Source organism: Carcharodon carcharias, chromosome 1, assembly GCF_017639515.1.
Source record: "Carcharodon carcharias isolate sCarCar2 chromosome 1, sCarCar2.pri, whole genome shotgun sequence".
NCBI classification, from domain to species: domain Eukaryota; kingdom Metazoa; phylum Chordata; class Chondrichthyes; order Lamniformes; family Lamnidae; genus Carcharodon; species Carcharodon carcharias.
Window position 1 is genome coordinate 122,985,890 of NC_054467.1, and position 24,684 is coordinate 123,010,573.

Sequence of the window (24,684 nt, forward strand, 5' to 3'; positions counted from 1 at the left end):
AGATGACCCTCGGATTTGCTTCATGGCTGGATTCCCACAGGTCCAGGAGTATTTAGATTATGTTCATGCAGTTACCATTGTGCCCTAGGATCTTCCAGGGGTACTCATCGATTGAAAGACATTCCACTCCATCAATGTTCAGCTGGTATGTAACCACTGGAAGGCACTTATGCTTGTCTGCCAGATATGCTGCATTCTGTGTCAGTCAAGTTTCTCACAGATCTAACCACCAAACTGAGTCAGTGGATGGCTCCTGGAACTCGCTGCCAGAGAAGGTGATGGAAGCAGGTAGGATAGTGGTGTTTAAGAGGCAGCTTGACAAATACATGAAAAGGATGGGAATAGAGGGATACGGACCCCGGAAGTGCAAAATGTTTTAGTTGACGGGCAACATGATCGGCACAGGCCTGGAGGGCTGAAGGGCCTGTTCCTGTGCTGTACTTTTCTTTGTTCTTTGTTTTGTTCCGTGGAGTTATCCTCTTAGGGTGGTGACCCACGGCACCTCTGAGAAACAACTGATGAATAGGAAAGGTTCAAGCGGAACCACATGAGCAAAGGAGTGGTCATTCGCCAAGCCATTGGTCACTCAAGATGTGGTTTAGGTGCCTTCATAGGTCTCAGAGTGCCATTCAGTACAATACACCAAGCATGTCCCGAATGGTACAAAATACTTTGCATGTTGGAAATCTGAGGTGTGTGTATATCTGAGGTGGTGGTGGGGGTGTGTGCATGAATCATGTAACAGTGCTTCCTCAAAGTGTGAGGCCTCCTTTGAAGATTCCTCGGCCTCCTCCTGCTCCAATTCTTGGGTCATGCTTGAAAGACCTGTGGATGATGAATGACATGAATTAGTACTGGCAAGGTAAAAGGGTTCAAAATCATTATTGTGCAACTGATCATATTCACTGGTTGCCGACATCATGAGTGAGTGTTGTTTGCTATCTGGCTGTGTGATACCTAATTCTGCCACTAGGCATCTAGGAGACCCCATCTCTCCACCTCCAATGGCCATGCATTCCGTCACTCTGTTGATCTCCATTCACCTCCCCCGCATTAGTGGTCAGGTGGTGTTTGCTGGAGGATCACCTCCAGTTCTCTGTTGCTTCCTGAAGTTCATAGCTCCTATCTGCATGGAGAGAAAGCAGCGAATTATGACAAATTGAATGTTTTTATGAGGGTAGGATGACAACATTTGTGGAGGATGATTGTGAGGGATGGTGCAAGATGGCAATAAGATGGAGATGCGTGTCACGTTGGCTGTTCAGATGGAAAAATTCGGTGCTGCCTTGAGACGATTGGTGTGTTGGCCTGAGGAGTGCTGTGCAGGAGAATGCTGAGAAAGTCCAAATGTGGGAGTTGGCACTAGAGTGTGGGCCACCATTCATCTTTCTTGCCTTGATGAGGTCATTCACATTCTTTCAGCACTGACTCCATGTGCGAGGTACCATACTGGTGCTGGCCTCCTCTGAGCTTCAGAGGCTGACCTCCTCCTCCCATCCACTGTTAAGACTGTCTCTCTGAGGACCCCTGCAGCCCGCAGCATGATCTCCAGGGATGCCTCAAGAGAACTGGAGTGCAGCCTTCCCATGTTGAGATTCCATCATTGCATGTGCTCTCTCTCTTTTGACAGTCCTATACGGCATCCATTCTGACCTCTGCTGGGGTGCCTTTAAATAGTGCAGCTTGAATGGTCAGGTATGGGTTGTCATTACGTCCACCCTCTCTGATTGGTTGGGAAACTTGCAAGTGGGATACTCATGCCATGGCCGAGTTAAAAATGCTGCTCCATTAACTTCCGGGTTCCTGACCCCTGCTGGCCTCCCCCACTGCAGGTGGTTCGAATTTTAAAATTCTGACCATAGCCTCTGCCTCAACCACAAATTGAGAAAGTGAATTCTATAGCCTTATAACTGTGAAAAAGCTTTTTCTGCCCTCAGTTCCAAACCTCTTGTATTAAATCTATCTCTGCACCTTCCCCAATTCCCATTCTTGAGTCCACAACCACATTCTATTCCTATCTACCCTGTCCCATCATTTCACAATTTTAACAAAATAAAAACTAATTTTTCAACTATTTCTTCAAACTAAGATTTTCTCATACCAGGCAGGAACCTAGAGAAACTGCATTCTTTCTCCTCTGAAGTTTCAAATCCTTCACTGTATTGTACAGCTAAATACTGCACACAGTACATGTGGGGTGAGATATTAAGGGCATGGAGAGCATAGCAAGGAGGGTGACCAAAATTATATGTATTAGGACTCGCAATAATTGGGAAAGACTCCAGCAGCTTAGGGCTATTTTCATTAAAGTTACACAGGTGTATAAACGTTTTTAAAATGACGAAAGGATTGGAAACACTACAGGCTAATTGGAAATGGATACCGATCGTAAGACTAAGGTTTTTGCATTTAAACCTTTGGTGAAAGAAGTCAGATTAGACATTGGTAAACATTTCCAGAAAGCACTTGATAAGATGCCACATCAAAGGTTATTACCGAAAATAAAAACTATTGGTTTATGGAGTAACATATTGGCACGGATAGGGGATTGGCTAGCTAACTGGAAACAGAGGGTAGACACAAATGGGTCTTTTTCTGGTTGGCAAGATGTAACAAGTGGTATGCCACAAGGATCAGTGCTGGGGCCTCAACTTTTTACAATTTATATATATATGACTTGGATGAAGGGGCCAAAGGTATGGTTGCTAAATTTGCTAATTACACAAAGATAGGTAGGATATTAAGATGTGAGAAGGACACAAGGAAACTAAAAAGGGATATAGATAGTTTAAGTGTACAGGCAAAAACCTGGCAAATGGAGTATAATGTGGAAAATTATGAAATTGTCCATTTTGGCAGGAAAAATAAAAGAAACATATTATCTAAATGGTGAGAGATTGCAAAGCTCTGAGATGGAGCGGGATCTAGGTGTTCTAGTGCATGAATTGCAAAAGGCTAGTATGCAGGTATAACAAGTAATTAGGAAATCCAATAGAATATTATCATTTATTGCAAGGAGAATTGATTACAAAAGTGGGGAGGTTATGCTTCAATTATACAGAGCACTAGTGAGACCACATCTGGAGTACCATGTACAGTTTTGGTCTCCTTATTTAAGGAAAGATGTAAATGCATTGGAAGCAGTTCAGAGAGGGTTTACTAAAATAATACCGTGATTGGATGGGTTGTCTCATGAGGAAATGTTGGACAAGCTAAGCATGTATCTGCTGGAGTTTAGAAGGATATGAGGTAACTTGATTAAAACATATAAGATCCTGAGGGGTCTTGACAGGCTCGATGTGGAGAGGATGTTTCCCCTTGTGGAAGAATCTAGCACTAGGGGCCACTGTTTAAAAGTAAGGGGTCGCAAATTTCGGACAGAGATGAGGCAAAACTTTTTCTCTCGGATGGTTGTGAGTCTTGGAACTCTTCCTCAAAAGATGGTGGAAGCAGAGTCTTTAAACATTTTTATGGCAGAGGTAGATATATTCTTGAGAAGTAAGGGGGTGAAAGGTTATCGGGGATGGTGGGAATGTGGAGCTGAGGTTACATTCAGTTCAGCCATGATCTTATTGAACGGCGGAGCAGGTGCGAAGGGCAGAGTGGCCTACTTCTGCTCCTAATTCATATGTTTGTATTTCCTCTCAAGAGACAAGGACCAGAAAATTTACATTTGAATCCCTGTCCATAAAAGAATTGCCTTACTGAGCTGAGGCCAATACATCAAAACACAATGACAGAGCAGTTCTGCAGGATGTTCCCTTGATTCTCTGCGCATTGGCTTCTAGTTCTCAAGCAGATTACAGCAAGGAAGAATTAAGTGGGATGAATGAGTTCAACTACAATGTTGTATATGTTGTGTGTAGTTCGGTAGGTCTCATGAAGAGGTTCTGAGTCTTATGTAATAAACGTTTATTAACTACTCATAACTATGTACATATTTACAGTACAAGGTCTAAGCTAGGAGCTGTCTCCATGCTTGTCTCTACACGTCTCTGTACAATATAAGACTGCCCTCTAGACTCAGATTATGTATTCCTTTGCATCACAGTGTGAGTGATGTTGTACTCAGTGCCACGTTAAACCTTTCTATGCCAGACCCTTATGCTACACCTTGCCCGAAGTCCATATTCAACGTAGTTGCAATACATTCCCGTTTACCCAACATATTTATTTTTATTCATTCATGGGATGTGGGCATCATTAGCTAGGCCAGCATTTGTTGCCCATCCCTAATTGCCTTTGAGGAGGTGGTGGTGAGCTACCTTCTTGAACTGCTGTAGTCCATGTGCTATTGGTACACCAACAGTGCTGTTAGGGATGGAGTTTCAGGATTTCGACCCAGCAACAGTGAAGGAACGGTGACATATTTCCAAGTCAGGCTTGGAAGGGAACTTCCAGGTGGTGGTGTTCCCATGTGTCTGCTGCCCTTGTCCTTCTAGATGGTAGTGGTTGTGAGTTTGGAAGGTGCTGCCTAATGATTTACATTAGAATTGCTAAAAAAAGATGCATGATGTCAAAGCTTTTGTCTTGCACTCATCAGGACAGTTTGCAAGAATACCAAATGTAAAGGGAACAACAATTTATACTTCATCAGAAAAAAGTGCTGATTGGTAGGCAGGTGGACTATGATTGGTAAAGGTGTTGCCTTGGAGAATGCACCAGTTAACTGCTAAGCTTTATTTAAATTCAAACCAGGCAGGTTGACTCTGATTGGTCAAGTTATTTCCCCGGGGAATGAATCAGAAAATGGCTGTCGCATATTTTCTTTACTTGCGACAAGCGCAACGTGTGTAACATTATTTCTGTTTGCAACAATCAGGACTCTGTGTATGAATATATGTAGGTTCTTGAGCCACTCTCTGAGCCCGCCAGATGATCTTGAATTGGTCATTTCTTAGCACACTCAGGACTTATTAACAAATGTTATTAACTAGAACACAAATGATGTTCACCACTAACAGGATAACAGGATGCTGCCGTTAAGCCAAAAAGATATTCTGCCCATCACACAAATGAGTAATTCGGTATGTGAGTTTCAGTGCCAGTGTGATGCTAGGTATCCAGGCCGTACGTCTCAAAGACTAGCGGATCGTATCAGGCAAGGTACTGACCGTACCTAACCAGCCATGCTTGCAAAGCTCAAAACATAATGCCCAACATTAGATGTGATTCTGCGATTGGCCAACATTTGTTAATCAATTCTGAGCGTGCTAAGAATTATGCTGACTTCTAGCACTTGTGTACTGGAAGCTACATATATTAATACACAGGGCCTTGTTCTTTGCAGACAGAAAAAACATCTACACACCTGTTGCAACTAAGCAAAATAGGTGAAAGCCATTTTCTGGATCATTCCACAGGGCAATGCCTTGACCAATCAGGGTCAACCTGCCTGGTTTGAACTTAAATAAAACTTGGCAGTTAACTGTCAGTCATCAGTTAACTGGCACTTTCTCTATGATAACACTTCTACCAGAGCCCACCTGCCTACCAATCAGCACTCTCTTCTCATGAAGTATAAACTGCTGTTCCCTTTACCTCTGGTATTCTGACGAACTGTCCTGATGAGTGCAAGATGAAAAGCTTTGGCAGATATCTGTTTTTTCAGAAATTCTCAAGTTCTGTACTACCAACGAATATTTACATTACATCTACTACCCTACCCCACCCCCCCGGCCCCCGCCAGCCGCCCACGTCTCTGTGTTTACAGGATCAGGTGATCTGGAGACTTTATAATTCTTCCAGATCTTGTCTTTAAAATGATTGGAGGAGTGGTAGATTCTGTTGTACTGGATAAACCTTGACGAATAGGAGGTTGTTTTGGATGTAGTCGTTTGGAGAGAAATTAAAGAAGACAACCAATGTATAGTGGGAGAATCACCTAGAGGGATGAGGAGAAGGCTCCTCCTGACCATACCTTCCGAAGTACTGACAAGGTATGACCGTGGCTGGTCAGCATCTCTGCAGACAATAAGGCCCTCTCTGTATCAAGATCCTTAATCCAGATTCTGTCGTTCTTGTGTAAGTGTGGCAGGTGTCTAGTGCGGTACGTTTTGTTGTAGGCGGAAGTCTGCTTCTGCTTGTTGGACTGCTTTCTGTCCTGGATGTTTTGATAATTGTTGCCTGCCAATATTGGTATTGTTTTTTTTGGCAGGATTGGGGGTTGAGTGCTGAGTTTTCTGCCCATCAGGAGTTCAGATGGGGCAAGGCCGCATTGTAGTGCTGTGGACCTGTAGGTTAACAGTGCTGTTAGGAAGTTATCGTTCTTCCTCAGGAGGGCTTTTATGGTGCAGGCCTCTCATTCTGCCTCCCTGTTCGGCAATGGGTATCTTGGGAAGCCGTAAGTGATGGCAAATTGGGTGAAGTATTCATTTGCAAATTATGGACTGCTATTTGGCACTATCTGATCCGGCATGCCATGGTTCACGAACATCTCCTTTAAAGCTCTCAACACCTTCTCTGTGGTTGTCGTGTACAATTACTTCACCTCAATCCATCGGCGGAAGTTGTCCACCACAATGAAGAAGGATCTGCCACTGAAGATGAATAAATTGATGCCCAACCCTTCCCACGGTCTGCGTGGGAACTGTGAGGGCTAAGGGGCTCCCTCTGCTCTTGACTATATAGTGCAAACACCTGGCAGTTCGCTATCATTTCTCTTGAAACGCCTGGCTACGGATTGGACCTGTGCACTACATTTGGTAATGCCCAGGTGTCCCTGGTGTATTTTTTTGAGGATCTCCAGCTCAAGGGAGGCTGGAATGACCAGCCTTTGTTGTGTACCAGCAGATCACCGATGATGGTCAAGTGTTTCTACTGTTCTAACCACGTTTCCATGTTTCTACTGCTGTGGCCATCCTTGTAGACAGTAACGGCGGATTCGCGCAGACTCCTCATCTTGCATTTGTTCCTGACATATTTGTTGGAGATTTCCTGTGGCAGCTGGCAGATATCACCTAATCAACTGGGAGTACAATTCAAGCTCCTCGATCAGGTTGACATCATATTTCATTGGAAGATCCACTGTGGCCCTGGAAAGTGTGCCTACCGTTGTTTGGTTTTTTTACCCTGATCACTGGACCATAAGACCATAAGACGTAGGAGCAGAAATTAGGCCATTCGGCCCATCAAGTCCGCTCCACCATTCAATCATGGCTGATAAGTTTCTCAACCCCATTCTCCCGCCTTCTTCTCGTAACCTTTGATCCCCTTACCAATCAAGAACCTATCTATCTCGGTCTTAAATACACTCAATGACCTGTCCTCCACAGCCTTCTGTGGCAATGAATTCCATAGATTTATCACTCTCTGGCTAAAGAAGTTTCTCCTCATCTCTGTTCTAAAAGGTCTTCCCTTTACTTTGAGGCTGTGCCCTCGGGTCCTAGTCTCTCCTACTAATGGAAACATCTTCCCTATGTCCACTCTATCCAGGCCTTTCAGTATTCTGTAAGTTTCAATTAGATCCCCCCTCATCCTTCTAAACTCCATTGAGTATAGACCCAGAGTCCTCAAACGTTCCTCATATGTTAAGCCTTTCATTCCTGGGATCATTCTCATGAACCTCCTCTGGACTCTCTCCAGGGCCAGCACATCCTTCCTGAGATATGGGGCCCAAAATTGCTCACAATATTCTAAATGTGGTCTGATCAGAGCCTTATAAAGCCTCAGCAGCACATTCCTGCTTTTATATTCTAGTCCTCTCGAAATAAATGCCAACATTGCATTTGCCTTCCTAATTACTGACACAACCTGCAAGTTAACCTTAAGAGAATGCTGGACTAGGTCTCCCAAGTCCCTTTGCACTCCAGATTTCTGAATTCTCTCCCCATTTAGAAAATAGTCTATGCCTCTATTCTTCCTACCAAAGTGCATGACCTCACACTTCCCCACGTTGTATTCCATCTGCCACTTCTTTGTCCATTCTCCTAACCTGTCCAAATCCTTCTGCAGCCTTCCCGCCTTCTCAATACTACCTGACCCTCCACATATCTTTGTATCATCTGCAAACTTAGCCAGGATGCCCTCAGTTCTCGATCATTAATGTATAAAGTGAAAAGTCATGGTCCCAACACTGACCGCTGCAGAACTCCACTAGTCACCGGCCGCCATCATGAGAAGGACCCCCTTATCTCCACTCTCCGCCTCCTGCCAGACAGCCAATCTTCTATCCATGCTAGTATCTTGCCTCTAACACCATGGGCTCTCTTGTCAAAGGCCTTCTGGAAGTCCAAGTAGATAATATCCATTGGCACTCCTTTGTCTAACCTACTCGTTACTTCCTCAAAGAATTCTAACAGATTTGTCAGGCATGACCTTCCCTTGATGAAACCATGCTGACTTTGTCCGATTTTACCATGCACTTCCAAGTATTCTGAAATCTCATCCTTAATAATGGACTCTAAAATCTTACCAACGACCAAGGTCAGGCTAATCGGCCTGTAATTTGCCATCTTTTGCCTCACTCCCTCCTTAAACAGGGGGGTTACATTAATGATTTTCCAGTCTTCTGGGACCCTCCCTATACTGTCTTGTAAGCAGACCTCATAAGATGTAGATCGAATCTCTGGATTCTGGATGGCATCTTTGCCAGCTCCTTCTCATCTAGCAGCGAGATCAGTGGCTTATGGTCTGTTTCTATGGTGATCTTTATGCTAATGATGTAGTCCAAAAACTTCTCTCACACCCACATGACTGTAAGAGTTACTTTTTTCATCACAGCATATCTTGTCTCTGTGTCCGACAGTCCTCTGGATGTGTCATACACTGACCGGTGATATCCATCCAGTTGTTCCTGAAATAAGACTGCTCTGAGTCCTGTTGACGAAGCATCACTGCTATGGTGATGGGCAGGAATGGATCATAGTGGGCCAGGATGTCGGTGGAGAGCAGCATGGCTTTGATACAACCAAATGCTCAGTCTTGGTGTGTGTCCCAGCACCATGCCTAGTCTTTCTTGAGAAGGTGCCACAGGGCTTCTGTGACCTGTGCCAGATTGGATAAAAATTTTTGCCAGCTGGTTCACCCTACCCAGGAATCTCTGGGGGTGCAGAATTGTGGTTGGGGTTGAGAAGTCACTGACAGCTTTAGTTTTCTGTGGGTCCACCATGATGTCTTTGTTGCTAACAATTTGTCTTAAAAACCAAAAAGAGGTCTGGTGTCAGCCCTGCAGTTTCTTTACTTTTTCATGCTTTCGGGATTTCAGGATCCACCCTACACTGCCAACACATTGTAAGATGGTGTAGGAAGTTTGGTAGGTCTCACAAAGAGATTCTGAGCCTAGTATAATTTAACAGTAATTGAGTGGAGACTTGGAGTTTGTTGAGAGGGGAGTTTTAAGTGTCAATTTTGTTCTTAAATTCTAATCTAGTCTGTAATTAGCAATAACTGGAAAGTACTCTGTAAGCAAGTTAAGTTCTTCTTTCTTGCAGTTTAGACAGGGTAAACTCACTCTCAGCTGTAGGAGCTGAATAGTTAATTAGCTAACTGGTTGAATCTGGTTACTGTAGCCCCAGTTCAGTTTACTATAAATTCAGGGTTCTTTAGTGCAACTGACTAACTGAATGAAGACTTGAAGTATGGTGAGAAGGGAGTTGGGAGAAGGAGTTGTTCGTTTCCTCCTTCTATCTTTCTCACCCCATAGAAATTGGTTCTTGCTCTACTACGGGTAAAGGAGCTAACTGTTTGGTAAGTATCTGGTAAGTGGGTAAATTCTATTCTATCCCTAAGGTTTAACAAAGTATATAATTTGGTGATAAAGTTAATAAAATATATAAGAAAGCAACATAAATAATTGATAAATATAATTAAGTAATTATTTAAAACACCTTAAGGATGGCAGGACATATTGTGTCAAAGCTGCAACATGTGGGAGCTCCTGGATAACATTGTGATCCAGGGCAAACACGTCTGCAGTAAGTGTTTGTGGTTTCAGGAACTTCAGCTCAGAGTCATTGAGCTGGAGGCTGAGCTGCAGACTGACACATTAGGGTGGGGGAAAGATATCTGGATGCTTTGAACCCAGAGGCAGTCACACCACTTAGGTTAGGGTCCTTTGATTTGGTCAGTGGCCAGGCACAGGAGGGTGTGACTGTGAGTGAGGCAGGTAAGGGGACACAGAGGGCAGGAGTGTCAGCCTCTGCAATTGTCCAATAGGTCTGAGGTTCTCTCAGTTTGTTTGGATGAGAGTGGGGGCTGCAGGATGGATGAACAAACTGACCATGGCACGGTAATAAAGGAAGCCATCCAAGTGGGGAGAGCAAAAAGGAATGTTGTTGTAGTAGTAGGGGACAGTATAGTGAGAGGAATTGATATTCTTCTCTGCAGTAAAAAGCAAGAGTCCAAATGGTTGCCTACCTGGTGCCAGGGTTTGGGACATCTGCTCTGGGCTGGAGAGGAACGTGCAGTGGGAGGGGGAGGATCCAGTGGTCGTGGTCCATGTAGGTACCGATGACATAGGATGAGGAAGGAGGCTCTGCACAGTCAATATGATGAGCTAGGCACCAAATTAAGAAGCAGAACCTCAAAGGTAATTTCTGGATTATTACCTGAACCATGTGCAAATTGGCATAGGACAAATAAGATTAAAGAGATGAATGCGTGGCTCAAAGACTGCTGTGGGAGAAGTGGGTTTCGGTTCATGAGGCACTGGCACCAGTATTGAGAAAAGTGGGATCTGTACCATTGGGACAGTCTACACCTGAACCATACTGGGGTTGGTATTCTCGCGAGCCACCTAAGTAGGGAAATAGAAAGGGTTTTAAACTGAATAGTGGGGGCAAGGGATCAAATTTGTGAAGATGTGGTAAACCAAAGAGTAGAGACAAGGCAAGAGAGACAGGTATTAATATGGGAAATGATAAATAGACTGTGACAGGAAGGGACAGAGAGTACAAATCTTAAGGATAAATCAGCAAATAAGGCTAGGTGCTACAAAAATACTAAAAGGACAAAACCAAAGGCTCTGTATCTAAACAAACGTAGCACTCGAATCAAAACAGATGAACAGATAGCGCAAATGGAAAGAAATAAGTACGATCTGATAGCCATTAGAGACATGGCTACAGGATGGCATAGATTGGGATCTGAATATTGAAGGGTATGAGGCATTTAGAAAGGACAGTAAGTTAGGAAAAGGTGGAGGACTGGCTCTGTTAATTAATCATGATATTAGCATATTAGGGGGAGAGAGATGACCTAAGTTCAGGAAACCAGGATGTAGAAGTGGTTTGGTTTGAGATGAGGAATGATGAAGGCAAGAAGTCACTTGTGGGAGTGGTGTACAGGCCCCCTAATTGTAACTGCACAGGAGGACGGAATATAAAAGAAGCGATAATGGGAACTTGCCAGAAAGGTACAGCAATAATCATGGGGGATTTTAATCTACGTATAGGGGAGAATTTTCTCCTCGTCGGGCGGGCTGGCCGGGAGTGCATACAATGACTTCCTGCGCGGACGGGAGCCATTTTACGTGGGCGGGCCAATTAAGGCCCGGCTAGCGTGATGTGCACCCAGAAGCGCTCAGCGTTACCTGTGTGGGCGGGAGGAGGAGGATTCGGAGCCTGTAAGAAATCTCCATGAGGCATGGAGCTGCCTCAGGGAAAATAATTTCATTATGAAAAATTGAAAAAAAAATTTTTTTTTCCATTATTCAGACATGTCCACTCATGTGACAGTGTCACATGAGCTGGGACATGTTTATGAATTTTGATAACTTTTATTTCATTAATAAATCCTTCATGAAACCTCATCCCACCCGGGCTCTTCGCCTGCCCACCAACCTTAACGTTGGATGGGCAACCCTGACAAGTACTTTAATTAATTCACTAATGGCCTTAACAGGCCTTTGACAGTTTGGCAGGTGCATAGGCGTCTCCGGTGTGCGCCCGGCGAACTGAAGATCGGAAAGACACGCGGTGACATCGGGACGCATGCCCAATGTCACCGTGCGTCACTTTACGCATCGGTGTGCAGGGCCTGCCTCTACACGCCAAACAGAAGATTCTACCCATAGATTGGAAAAATCAGATGGGCAAAGGTAGTGTAGATGATGAGTTCATAGAATGCTTTTGGGATAGTTTCTTAGAACAGCGCATTCTGGGGCCAACCAGAGAGCAGGCTATAGTAGACTTGGTATTGAGCAATGAGATGGGATTATTTGATAACCTCCTTGTGAAGGCACCCCTAGGTAGCAGCGATCATAATATGATTGAATTTTACATTCATATTGAGGGAGAAATGAGTACATCTAAGACTAGTGTTTTAAACTTAAATAAGGGCAAATATGAGGGCATGAAAGCACAGCGAGCTAGTGTGAATTGGCAAATGAGGTTAAGGGATACGTTAATACAAGTTCAGTGGCAGACATTTAAAGGCATATTTCAGAATACACAAAATATATACATTCCAATGAGAAAGAAAACTCCCAACGGGAGGGCCCACCATACATGGTTAACTGAAAAAGTTAATGACAGTGTCAAACTTGAAGAAAAAGCATGTAATTATGCAAAGATGGATGGTAGGTCAGGAGATAGGAAAGAATAGAAAGAGTAGCAAAGAATGACAAACTTTAATAAGGAGGGAAAAATCAGAGTACAAAAGAAAGCTAGCTAGTAATATAAAGATGGATAGTAAGAGTTTCTATAAATACTTAAATAAGAAAAGAGTGCGTCTGGGGAATTGATAATGGAAAGTAGGAAGATGGCGAATGAATGAAACAGTTATTTGGTTCAGTCTTCACTATAGAGGATATAAGTAACATCCCCGAAATAGGTGTAAATTAGGAAATGGAAGGGAGGGAGGAACTCAGGAAAATTACAATCACAATTCCAGGGAAGTGGAATTGAGCAAATTGTTGGGGATGCGGGCTGACAGATCTCCAGGTCCGGATGGACTTCACCCTAAGGTCTAGAAAGAAGTGGCTAGTGAGATAGTTGATGCACTGGTTTGAATTTTCCAAAATTCCCCAGATTCGGGCAATGTTCCACTAGATTGGAAAATAGCAAATATAACTCTTTGTTCAAAAAAGAAGGGAGACAGAAAGCAGGAAACTGCAGGCCTTAGCCTAACATCTTTCATAGGGAAAATGTTAGAAGCCATTATTAAAGATGTTATAGCAGGGCACTTAGAAAAATTCAAGGCAGTCAGGCAGAGTCAACATGGTTTTACAAAGGGAAATTATGTTTAATCAATTTAATCGAGTTATTTGAAGGAGTCACATGTGCTATGGATAAAGGGGAACCGGTGAATGTATGGTACTTAGATTTCCAGAAGGCATTTGATAAAGTGCCACATCAAAGGTTATTGCAGAAAATAAAAGCTCATGGTGTAGGGGTGACATGGATAGAAGATTGGCTAGCTAACAGGAAGCAGAGAGTTGGCATAAGTGGGTTTTTTTCTGGTTGGCAAGATGTGACGAATGGATCAGTGCTGGGGCCTCAACTGTTTACAATTTATATAAATGACTTGGATAAAGGGACAGAATGAATGGTCGCTAAATTTGCTGATGACACAAAGGTAGGTAAGAAAGTAAATTGTGAAGAGGACGTAAGGAGGCTACCAAGTGACATAGGTTAAGTGAGTGGGAAAAGATCTGGAAAATGGATTACAATGTGAGCAAGTGTGAAATCATTCATTTTGGCAGGAAGAATAAAAAAGCTCATTATCTAAATGGTGAGTGATTGCAGAGCTCTGAGATTCAGAGGGATCTGGGTGCCTTGGTGCGTGAATCACAAAAGATTAATATGCAGGTACAGCAGGCAATTAGGAAAGCTAATAGAATGTTTTCATTTATTGTGAGTGGAATTGATAACAAAAGTAAGGAAGTTATGCTTCAGTTGTACAGGACATTGGTGAGACCACATCTGGAGCATTGTGTACAGTACTGGTCTCCTTATTGAAAGAAAGATGTAAATGCATTAGAAAGTTCAGAGAAGGTTTACTAGACTAATACCAGGAATGGGCGGGTTGTCTTATGAGGAAAGGCTGGACAGGTTAGGCTTGTATCCACTGGAATTTAGAAGAGTAAGGAGCGACTTGACTGAAACCTTTAAGATCCTGAGGGGTCTTGATAGGGTGGATGTGGAGAGGATCTTTCCTCTAGTGGGAGAACCTGGAACTAGGGGTCACTGTTTGAAAATAAGGGGTTGCTCATTTAAGACAGATGAGGAGAATTTTTTCTCAGTTGTTTGTCAGTCTTTGGAACTCTCTTCCTCAAAAGGCAGTGGTAGCAGTTTTTGAATATTTCTAAGACAGAGCTAGATAGATTCTTGATTAACGAGAGGGTGAAAGGTTATTGGGAGTAGGCAGGAATGTGGGGTTGAGGTTACATTCAGATCAGCCATGATCTTACTGAATGGTGGAACAGGCTCGTGGGACCAAGTAGCCAATCTTGCTCCTAATTTGTATGTTCATACGTATGTACATATAACCAGTATAAAGCCTAAGCCAGGAGCTGTCTCTATGCTTGTCTCCACACACCCCTCTGTCCAGTGCAAGACTGCCCTAGATTCAGATCATGTGTTTTTTCACATCACAGTTTGGACGGTACTGTACCCAGTACCACCTTAACCCTTTCTATATTAGACCTTTATACTACACACAAGAAAAGTCATCGTTCAGAGCATCATCCAGGGGTACACTTATACTTCTCTGGCTACAGTTCAAGATTGTGCTGTTGTAGACATTGTCTTCCTCCTCGAGTAGCTGGCAATGGTTCAAATCTTGTACAAAAAAAGCAATCTTTACCCTTTCCAAATCAAATCAAAAGGAAGTGAGTTCGAAGATGCCACTCCACATGGATGCTGGTTGCATTTCTCTGCTGTTTTTTATGGGGGTTGGGACAGGGGAAAATTTGGGGTTCAATAGATTAGCAATTCATTTCATTTTTATGCCCCTAGTAATATTAATGTAATGTCATTGTTGTAAGAAAATAAAGTCTTGCCTGTTGTGTCACCACTGAATGGTCTGACCTATTAAGGACCAGCCAAATGGTTTTACCCTAAAAATTACTTTTGGCAGTATGAGTAGATGAATTACATAGAATCTATAAAACAAAAACAGGCCAAAGGATTCTTCTCCCACTCCAATTTCCTCTTCACATCTGGTCCCATATTCCTCCATTTCATTCTCCTTCATAAATATATCAGACCTCCCCTTAAATGCATCAATACTTTCTGTTTCCACAACCCCACATGGCGAAGAATTCTACCTTTTCATTAATCATGCATTTCTATCACTATGCAGAGAGCAGTGTTCATGTAACACTCCCTTGTATTTTGTTTTACTCAAGGGATTAATCTATTTAAATAAATGGTTTAATGCTTTTTTCTATAACAAAACAAGACAATGTCACCCATTAATATCATGAAGTAAATGCCAAGCTTTCTTTTCCCTCAATTTTTTAGACTCACCATTCTGCTGTAGCTGTTGCTCAATGCCCACAAACATAGGTGACTTTGGTCTTAGATCCACAGGTATGGCAGCATCAGTTAATGTTAGAGTCTCCTTGCCTCCTGCTGTCACAAAAGGATTCCCATAAGTGAAACAAAAAGCGGTTGCAATATAATTGTCCATAATGTAAGTGTTACAAATTATCATTTAAAACTATTTTCATTTTTTTTTCAATCCAAGGGCAATGAAAGTCATGTGTTCATTTTAGCACAAACAAAAATAGAGATTTTAATTAAATGATGCAGGTGAATTAAAATATGATTCCTAAACTGCACTCTGTCACTGATTATTATTTCATTGGCTAGACAATGAAACAACAAACCCAACTTAACATTCGAGTGAATTTTCATTTAATAACACCTAGAATGTATCTAAATATGCTCATATTCTACACTTTTTCAGGCCTAGAGTCATTTTAAATAACTTTAGATCTTATACATTCTTCATTAGCACCCAGTGGTTCCTAGGTATTGGCCCAACAGTTCATAGTGTAACCTAAAATGTGTTCTTATAGTATAACAGCTCAGTTAATTGAGGTAAATAATGTTAACTATATAGACATAAAAATAATTTTACTAGTTTGTGATCTAAGCAGAGACTTTCCCTCTGGGACTGCATATTGGGAATTTTGTATTGTGCCCCAACAACTTTCCAACCAATAAAATAAACAGATGAGAAATCATGGGGGGGAGAGGCACACTCCCAGGGCAGAATTTTACAAGTCGGTGAGCAGGGGCGGGGCCCACTCGCCAACGCATAAAATGATGCGCGGTGACATCGGAGGGATTTAAATTTTCAAGAAGGTGGGAGCGCAGCAAAATCAGCTGTGCGCCCGCCGACCTGCCAGTGGCCAATTGAGGCCATTGATAGGATCAATTAAGTAATTAAAGGACATTGTCACATGAGGGTCATGTAGGTGCTTCTGTGCAGACATCACGCTGGGCAGGCCTTAATTGGCCCACCCAAGTAAAATAGCACCACGCTTCCATCTGGGGACGCTGATCAGAAGCCCGCCCCTATGCGCCTGCCCATCAATTTCCTCCCCCAACAGGGGAAAATTCAGCCCCCAGATTCCAATATGCACTTTTAGTGTGTGATGCTTTACAAAGGACTAAGTATCTGCAAGGCTATTCTTTCTGGCTACATTATTTAAATTTTCATTATTCAATTTTTTTTTCTTCTCCCAATGCTGCTTTGACAGTTTTGTGCCCTGGCCAGCTGGGGGGATAGTCAGACACAAGAATAGTGAAGGGCAACCTCACGTTTTTCCTTTCTTGAGAAATCACTGGGCTCTCCTTGTCTCCACCTGTGTACAACTAAGGTCAGTAACTTGCAGTGTGGAGAAATTATTGTTTTAGCACCAAGTACTTAATTCATTCATAACATCCAAATTTGGAAATCATATTCTGCATTCATTCAAACTGTTAAATGTGCATTTTTAAAACTGTTACTGGCAGATGAATTTTAATTTTAGTTAATTGTGCAAATAGTGCATAAAATGGAGGAAGTGCAGCTTAGTCTTAATCAAATGATACCTGGACACCAAGCACTAAACTATGCGGAGAGTTTAAGGGGTGATTTGATCCAAGTTTTCAAGATATTAAGGGAAACAATTGTGTAGATTGGGAGAATCTATTTCTGCTAGTTGGGGATTCTAGGGCCAGGGGAACAGTCTAAAAATTGGAGTCAGATCTTGCAGGATTGAAATTGGGGGTGAAATTTAATGCCCTCCCTCCTGATGAGTTTGGTGGCAGGGGGCATTTAATCAAGTGGGAGGGTGGCAGGTGGGGACCCCTCCGTCTTCCTGTTTCCACCACAATTAAGTCCATGGTGGGAAGGCCCATTAATGGCCTTCCACCACCCTCCCATCGCCAATTGAGTCCATTAAGTGGGCAATTAACCACTGCGTGCATGGGGGTTCACAACGTGAGGAGCACAACCAGCAAACCCATACAGGGTTCAAAGGTACTCAGTGCCTGATTGAGGGACTCCACATTGAGAAGGAGGGTGTCTGCTGAGAGCCAACCTCCTGCCCTTGCTGCCAAATCCCTTCCCCCATCCTCCCCTGTCATCCCTTCCACCATCACCCACCTGTGGCCTGGAATTCAGTGACGATACAAGGCCTCCCCAGTGGCACTGCTGTACAGCCGACTTCCGCCCTGAGATCCTTGAACCTGGGGAAGGCCCTGTTCAGAGTGGCACTTAATGCAGATGGTCTCCTAAAGGAGGTGAATTAGAGCTCTTGCCAGCTCTCCAGCCACCAGGCTAGACCCCGTCACCTCCATTAAAAACCACCCAAGGAAACTCTTCTTCACAGGGTTGTGAAAGTTTGGAACTCTCTTTGGCAAATGGCAATTGATGCTAGATCAATCAGTAATTTTAAAATTGACATTGTTAGCCAAAGATATGAAGGTATATGAAGAAAAGAGGGGTATACAGAGTTAGGTTGCAGATCAGCCAAGATCTCATTAAATGGAACAGGCTTGAGAGGCTAAATGGCCTATTCCTGATCCTGGACCAAATTTTTACTCCTGAGTCGGGAGCGCAGAGTCCGTAAAATTCCCAACTCTGCAACATCTTGGGAGAAAGTATCGCGGATGTTCGGATTTTCAGTCCAGGGGAGCAGGGGAGGTGGCAGGTGTTAATGGGATTCGGGTCACCCCCAGAAACAGTGCTGAGGCAGCCACGGGCTGCTAGATGCAGAGGTGGGCTGGTTAAAAGGCCTTGGAACTCTAATACTTTGTCCCAGCCATAAAAAATACAATAAAATCCAGAAACAGCCCTCATCCTTCACACCTCATAGCCCATCCATGCCAACTCATGCCACTTCATGCCCCCCCCACCTAACCCCATGGCCCCTCCTACTCTCCATGAAAATTTATGCCCCTCTACTCATCACCCTTTGGCTTTACACCCCTTATGCTAATTCACCCAGCACCCTGGGTAAGCCTCAGGATCCATGGTGAGATAAACTAAAGCTCTAAGTGTCTAATGATTATTCACTGTTTTAAAACTCTCATCCTAAAAACCCATTCAATACATTTAATGTATTCAATTACTTAATTCCTTACAAAAACAAGCCTCTCTTCAAGTACTTAATCCCTTATGAAAACAAATATTTACATTCATAGCCCCACAAAGACTTTATAATCACTTGGAACTGTCAATCAAACTGAACTTACAGGCCCCTCGCTGTAATAATGCTAGGTTGTGGAATCAGTCATGCAGCACTAATCCTAAATTGATCTCCCTCAAGCTTATGTCAACAGACAGTGAAATTGCAAGTACTGATTTTTCAACAGCAGGCTGTTTTTTTATTCTATAAATTTAAAAAGCTGTGGGAATTAAATGCCTTGACATTCAGTTCCACTGAGTTTATCCAACTTTTATGCATATTCATTTCTATGATTAACAATTCCAAAGGGCACAAGAAATCTCCCAAAGGGTACCTTACCTGTCCAAAAGGGCACCATAGGTCTCCAAATAACTCTGGCACCTTTAGACATTTTACTCAAATGTCTAAAGCCCAGGAGTCGTGGTTTGGACAACCCACTAACAAAAATTGCATCTGTTTGAGGGCAGCTGCATTTCTACATTTGTAGGTGCCTCTGTGAATCACGAATGTGTAAAGTACAACCTGCCCCCATTCCCATCCTGGCGAAAATGGTGAGTGTTGGGTTCAGGGGTGGGACTTCTGGAATCAGGGCTCTGGGACCATTCTGGCTAAGGCGCGGAGCCCTGTCATTGTTGTGAAAATTGGGGCAACTACGTTCACTTACTATAACTGCTGAAAAGGTGTATCCGGCCTGTTGCATCTGTCAATAAAAGCATTTAAAATTAAAGTTTATGCATGCTATTTCTTAATTAGTATAATATAAGCAAAACCTACTCCCTAATCCCACTGAGATATTGTAGCTCAGACCTGTGGGCAGCAAAGAAAGAAGAAATGCCATTACTGTGAGGAAAAAGAGAGATAAGGAAAATCACTTAATACGTTGGATAATCGATTTAACATGTTTGTTTCACAGTTTCCACTAATGTTCAACTGACTTCACTAGCAGTACATTAACAGATTATTCATATGGGCGCTAATAGCATAGACTTACAAGTATACAAATTACTTAACTCAAGCGCTCAATAGTGCACTTGTTTACATTGCCAATGCTAATAATGCAAGACCTACAATTAACACAATGGCCTTGATATTTATCCAAACCCCAACAACAGCTGGGAAAGGTCAGGGGGTGGGGGGGAACATAACTTCTGGCTTTTTAATAGCTGTGGATATCAGGGTGGCTGAGAGCCCTGCTGTAGAGAGGTGTGGCATTTTATTCAACTCAGGGTCCCATAGGGTACTGGGAGCCTGATTAAAAATTCACTGTAGTTGCACAGATTTCTCAGGGGTCAGGAAATATGGTACTGAAAAGGGAGGTGGGAGTTGCCGACTCGACCTGGTGCCTTTTCCAGCACTCCTTATGGAATAGGAATTCTCTCTTTAGGACCTCAGGGGTCGTTCCGTTTCCCTCTTGCTGACCATAGCTTCTCTCTATGTCCATTACCGTAATTGCTGACCTGAACTCACAGCCCTTCCCAGCCTCAATGGCCACTTCCTCCCTTCTGCCTTGATTAGCAAAATCCCACATTTCATCCCCCAGCCCTTTAACAGATCCTCTTCCCTTGCACCCTCTGCCCTGAATATCTGGAAACTATCCCCAAGGGTCTCTTGCTGCGGTCACAAACCCTGGCTAATTTTTCCTCCTTGCTGCTGACCAGGTTGTCAATTTGGTCAGCTGCAAGGCAGGAAATGGAACAAAAAAGATCATAATGAGGTGCTACCTTTAAGGCTGGCAAGACCTCCCTGTCTCTGGCCTTGTCCAGTACCTGAACTGTTTTCAGCTTCCCTTGAACCCTCCCCGCCACCCTGTAAATATTAGGGCCAATGTTTCTGAATATTCCAAATGTATTTTCTGTAAAATACATTACTGGTATAGGGAGGTTACATGGTTTGTCATAGTAAATGAGTCTTTAGTTATTAATAAAATAGAATCCTTACTAAGGGCTTAGCATATCTGTAAATATGCAAGAGTATAATGATATCTCTGGTTTGTCAATTAATTTGAGTTCTACAAATTAAATTGACGATCAATTTAAGTCTGATCTGGTATGACTGTAATGACATCCTCCCGTGCTGATAGCCACAGCACACTCGTGAGTCAAGAACTGTCGCGATTTTCCAAATGTGTAGTTGAATAATGCAAACTACTTCAGGCTGATTTAAATGATCTAGGCCACACTGGAGTGATTTTGCATGACATGCAAACAGGCCATAAAAAACAATAAAATGTTTTCCATCCACATTTAAGTTACCCCCTTGGATGAAAGCAGAAAACAGAGAGCAGAAGCAGAAAGTCACCCACAGCAGCACTGATATTAAAGTCCCCAGTGGCAATGGCTTGAAAGATTCCCCCAAAAGTGCAGCGTGTAGGATTGTAATGGATAGACATAGCTTACAATCATTGCATTTAAAAAGAACTCCTGAACACCAGCACTGGCTCTTCCTTTTCCCAACAGAGGTCTGCTTACCAAATATTGGCACAGGAAGGAAAAATCCAGAAAAACCCTTTGATCGCTGAGAGAAAAAGCACAGCAGCAACTCAGTAATATCACAGCAAATGGTAGGCTCTATCCAAAAGGACAGTGGGCCACAACCAAAACAACCAGATCATTTTCTGCCTCATACCCACCTGCAAAGTGTGTTAAAATCTTGCTCCCTCTTTCCAACAAACTGAGGAAAAGATTAATCCTATGTTATGGACAGGCTGGAGATTAATTTAAACAGCCCCGATTTCTCCTCCCACTACCTGTCCGTAAACAGAAGTTTTTGATTTCTGATTCTGCCCCTTTATAAGTTGGCGTGTTTTCCCAACCCTTCAGTTTGGAGTGATCCAATCCTCTATTAATAACCCCACAGCAAACTTGAGATCAGGTTAAATAAGAGGGTTAATTTATCTTACACACACACACAATCCAGGAAGGGGTTTTGCAACGTCTGCCCCTTTTTGCACTCGTACAATAAGAGAGGGATAAGAGAAAGAAAGGGGTGCAGAAACCAATCCAGTGGCTTCGTTCTTGAACCGGCTGAAACTACTGCAGGGTGACCCGTCTTTCCAGAAACGAGGACTTCCATGATGGGAGAATGCACGTAGAAATGAATTTTCCATGCCCGCTGGCATTGGGCATGTTGGGCAGTGTGACTAGGCACTATGGCAAGAAGGCCAGAAATTGGTTTCACAATGTTGTGAAACCAGATTGCAATCGCCTGCTCAGCCCATCGATGGCGGTCCGTGTTTTCCACCACTGGAAATCAGCAACCTAACTGTAATGCGTCTGCATATCATTATAAGGCAAGTGACCAGAATTATCCCCACTCCACTAGATCATCCGCCCAGGTCTTGACAAGTGTGATGTGAAGTCGGAACTTACTGCCAGGGCCCTTCTCATATCGCGAACATCTGAGGAGCAGGAGATGCTGGAACCCGACAGCAACGGGATCCTGGAGGAATGGCATGCTGATGGATTCTCATGGATGTGGTTCTGCTGTGAAGCAGCTCATGGAAGGTGGGAAGTCACCGTCGAGGGCCTGCTCACAATGGATAATGATCGATGGAGTGGAGAGCTGTGTTTGGGAGAGGAATATGTACCGGGGGGTGGGAGAGGAAGATCTAGGATTAACTGGGAGGGGAAGAGCTGTCGGGGGGGTGGGAGGGGGGAGCCAAGTTGTCGGGGTGGAGTGGAGGGCATACAGGGGGTGGAGTGGGTTGTGCAGGAGAAGATGACAACTGGGGAGGTAGCTGTAAAGGGAGTGGAAATGTAAGGGAAGAAGTTCAGAGGGGAAGAAGTGTGGAGAGGGGAGGGAGTCCAGTGGGGGGAAGGAGTCCGAGGGGTGGAAGGAGAGGAGGGAGTCGGGGGGGAGGAAGGAATGGAAGGAGTCCAGGGGGAGGAAGGAGTGCAGAGTGGAGGGAGTCTGGTGAGTGGAAGGAGAGGGGAGAGTCCGGAGGTAGGAAGGAGTGAGGAGAGAGAAATACTGGTGGAGGAAGGAGTCAGGAAGGGGGAAGGAGTAAGGCTGGAGGAAGGCGTTGGGAGTGGGAGAAGGACGGTTGGGGAGGGGGGAGTGGTGTGGAACAATCAAGGGGAGTGGGTGGACTAAGGGAGAGGAAGGAAGAAGTTCCGGGGTTGGGGTGGAATGGGTTCCAAGGGGTCTAGACAGGGCGAAGTCCAGGTGAATGTGCAAGGGAGGGCTCTGAGTCCATGACTTCCTTCTGGGGGCATCTATGGAGGGTGGGCATGGGAGGAGGGAATGGTGAGAATGACCGAGGGCAGAGTGAGGCAGGATGAGGGTTCAACGATATCAGTAGAAGGGATGGCGAGGGTGGTTGGTGGGGACTCGGAGGCAGGCATAGACCTGGGGGTGGGAAGGAGGAGGTCGGGGAGGTGAATGTGGATGGGGGTGGGATTTTCGGGAAGGAAGGGAACCTGCGCATCCAACTGGACGTCCTCGAAAGGAAAAGGTTGTGGCTGGTAGGTCGAGGGGAGGTGAAAGGTGATGCCGGGGGGTCAACATTGATGGGGAAAAGGAAATGGCTGGCTGGGGGAGAAGAAAGGACGGGGGAGCAAATGAAATACTGCATCACCGCCATGCTGCCTAAATCGAAAGTGAAACGAGAGTCACGGTGGGCGAGATCAGGTGCTGCATGGGAATGTGATTAGTTGTTGGGCGGAGACACAGGTCAGTTCAGATGGCCAACTGAAAGTGAACCCCAGCAGGCGAAGGGGACTTGGAGGGAGAGGGCAGACTCTGAGATTCCTGAGTGGATGACTCAGGGGTGGCCAGCTGCCACTCCTCCTCCCTTCGGGTGCCCGGGAACACAGGCCTGACTCCTTCAGTGGAAGGAGCATCTGGAGAGACATCAAGGTTCCCTATTTCCCCTTCCACTACAGGAACTCACCCATGGCTACCATGATGGAGTGAAGGTCTGAGCACATCTCCTCATTCTGCTGGACCATGGCGTCTGTCATCCTCCTCATGGAGACCTCCATACGCACACATATGGGCACCACTGTATCAGAGAGCAGGCAGACCCACTCCTCTGAATCACATGCTCTGTTTAGGGCTTCCAATAGCTCTGTATGATATTCCCCCACCTTCTGCTGGCTCTCCAGGATAAGTTGGAAGGCAAAATCCAGAGGTTCATCATCTGACGTGGACCTCAAAGATGTCTCTTCCGCAGCAGTCTTCTGAGTGCCGGGGGGGCCCAGCCACACCTGCCTCCTTCTGCTGTGAACATGTGTCCGTGTGGTGACCGTCAGATTGTGATCCTGAGCCTGCTCTAGATCTAGGTCCCACTGAGGAGTGTGTCTCTGCACTGGTGGAGGGTGTGGGTAAGAACTGTGATCATCCAGGCTGCTTATTTCCAGCTCTTCAACAGAGGAGTCCTCTTGGCTGGAGGTGAGGACCTGAATGGAGCTAAGGGACTGGCTGGCTGAGGGTGTTGGTCGATTGGCAGACCTCCCTGTGAACCAATATAGAGATAATTAGTGCATGGCAGCAGAGTCAAAAGGAGCGATAGCACTCACAGTTGCGCTGAGAAAGGGATGATGTGGTGCAGGATCCTCATAAGAATGTTCGCCGCCGACCTCACTGTCACCGCAGGCAGGGACCACTTCCTCACCATTTAGCGTAATGGAACGCTCCTCAAAGTGAGTGGCCTAATGTGGGCCACTCCACCCCATATCTGGGAACACTCCCTGCTGATGTAAGCAGGCTTCTCCTGCATGAAAACAGAAGGAGAGTGTGAGCAGGATACATGGCACTGTGTGGAATATTTGTGTGGTGAGCTGAGCCATGGACAGGATGAGGACGTGAGCCTGAAACGATATGAGCCTGATGGAGATATGAAGGTCAGTGTGAGAGTTGCAAGTGTTGTCCCATGAGGTGTGAGATCCCTGTGGATGTGTGATGCATTTGTGAGTGTGCAAGTTGAGAGTGATGAGAAGAGTGACTTACCCTGGCGGAACAGGTGAGGCCATGCATCCTGTTGCTACTGTCCTCTTTTGCAGGGCATTGGCACTGACCACCGCGGTGACCACCGATGCCTCCCATGCTGGATTGGTGATGCTGCTGCCCATCCTGCGGCCAAAGCAGGGGTAGAGAACATCACAGCGAGCCTCCACAGC

At 44.5% G+C, this 24,684-nt stretch overlaps 1 protein-coding gene across 5 annotated transcripts in view; it reads right to left on the bottom strand.

Moving 5' to 3' along the window:
• Positions 1-24,684, bottom strand: part of ccdc149a (coiled-coil domain containing 149a) — a 168,086-nt gene that overhangs the window by 23,350 nt on the left and 120,052 nt on the right. For 2 of the 5 annotated variants that reach the window (XM_041195902.1, XM_041195868.1), the window contains exons 11-12: positions 19,230-19,265; positions 15,411-15,515 (exon numbers count right to left, since the gene is read on the bottom strand). In XM_041195902.1, coding sequence (XP_041051836.1) covers positions 15,411-15,515; positions 19,230-19,265 — 141 coding nt within the window. The remainder of the gene's footprint in view (positions 1-15,410; positions 15,516-19,229; positions 19,266-24,684) is intronic. The other 3 variants (XM_041195875.1, XM_041195894.1, XM_041195885.1) reach the window with 3 other exon arrangements.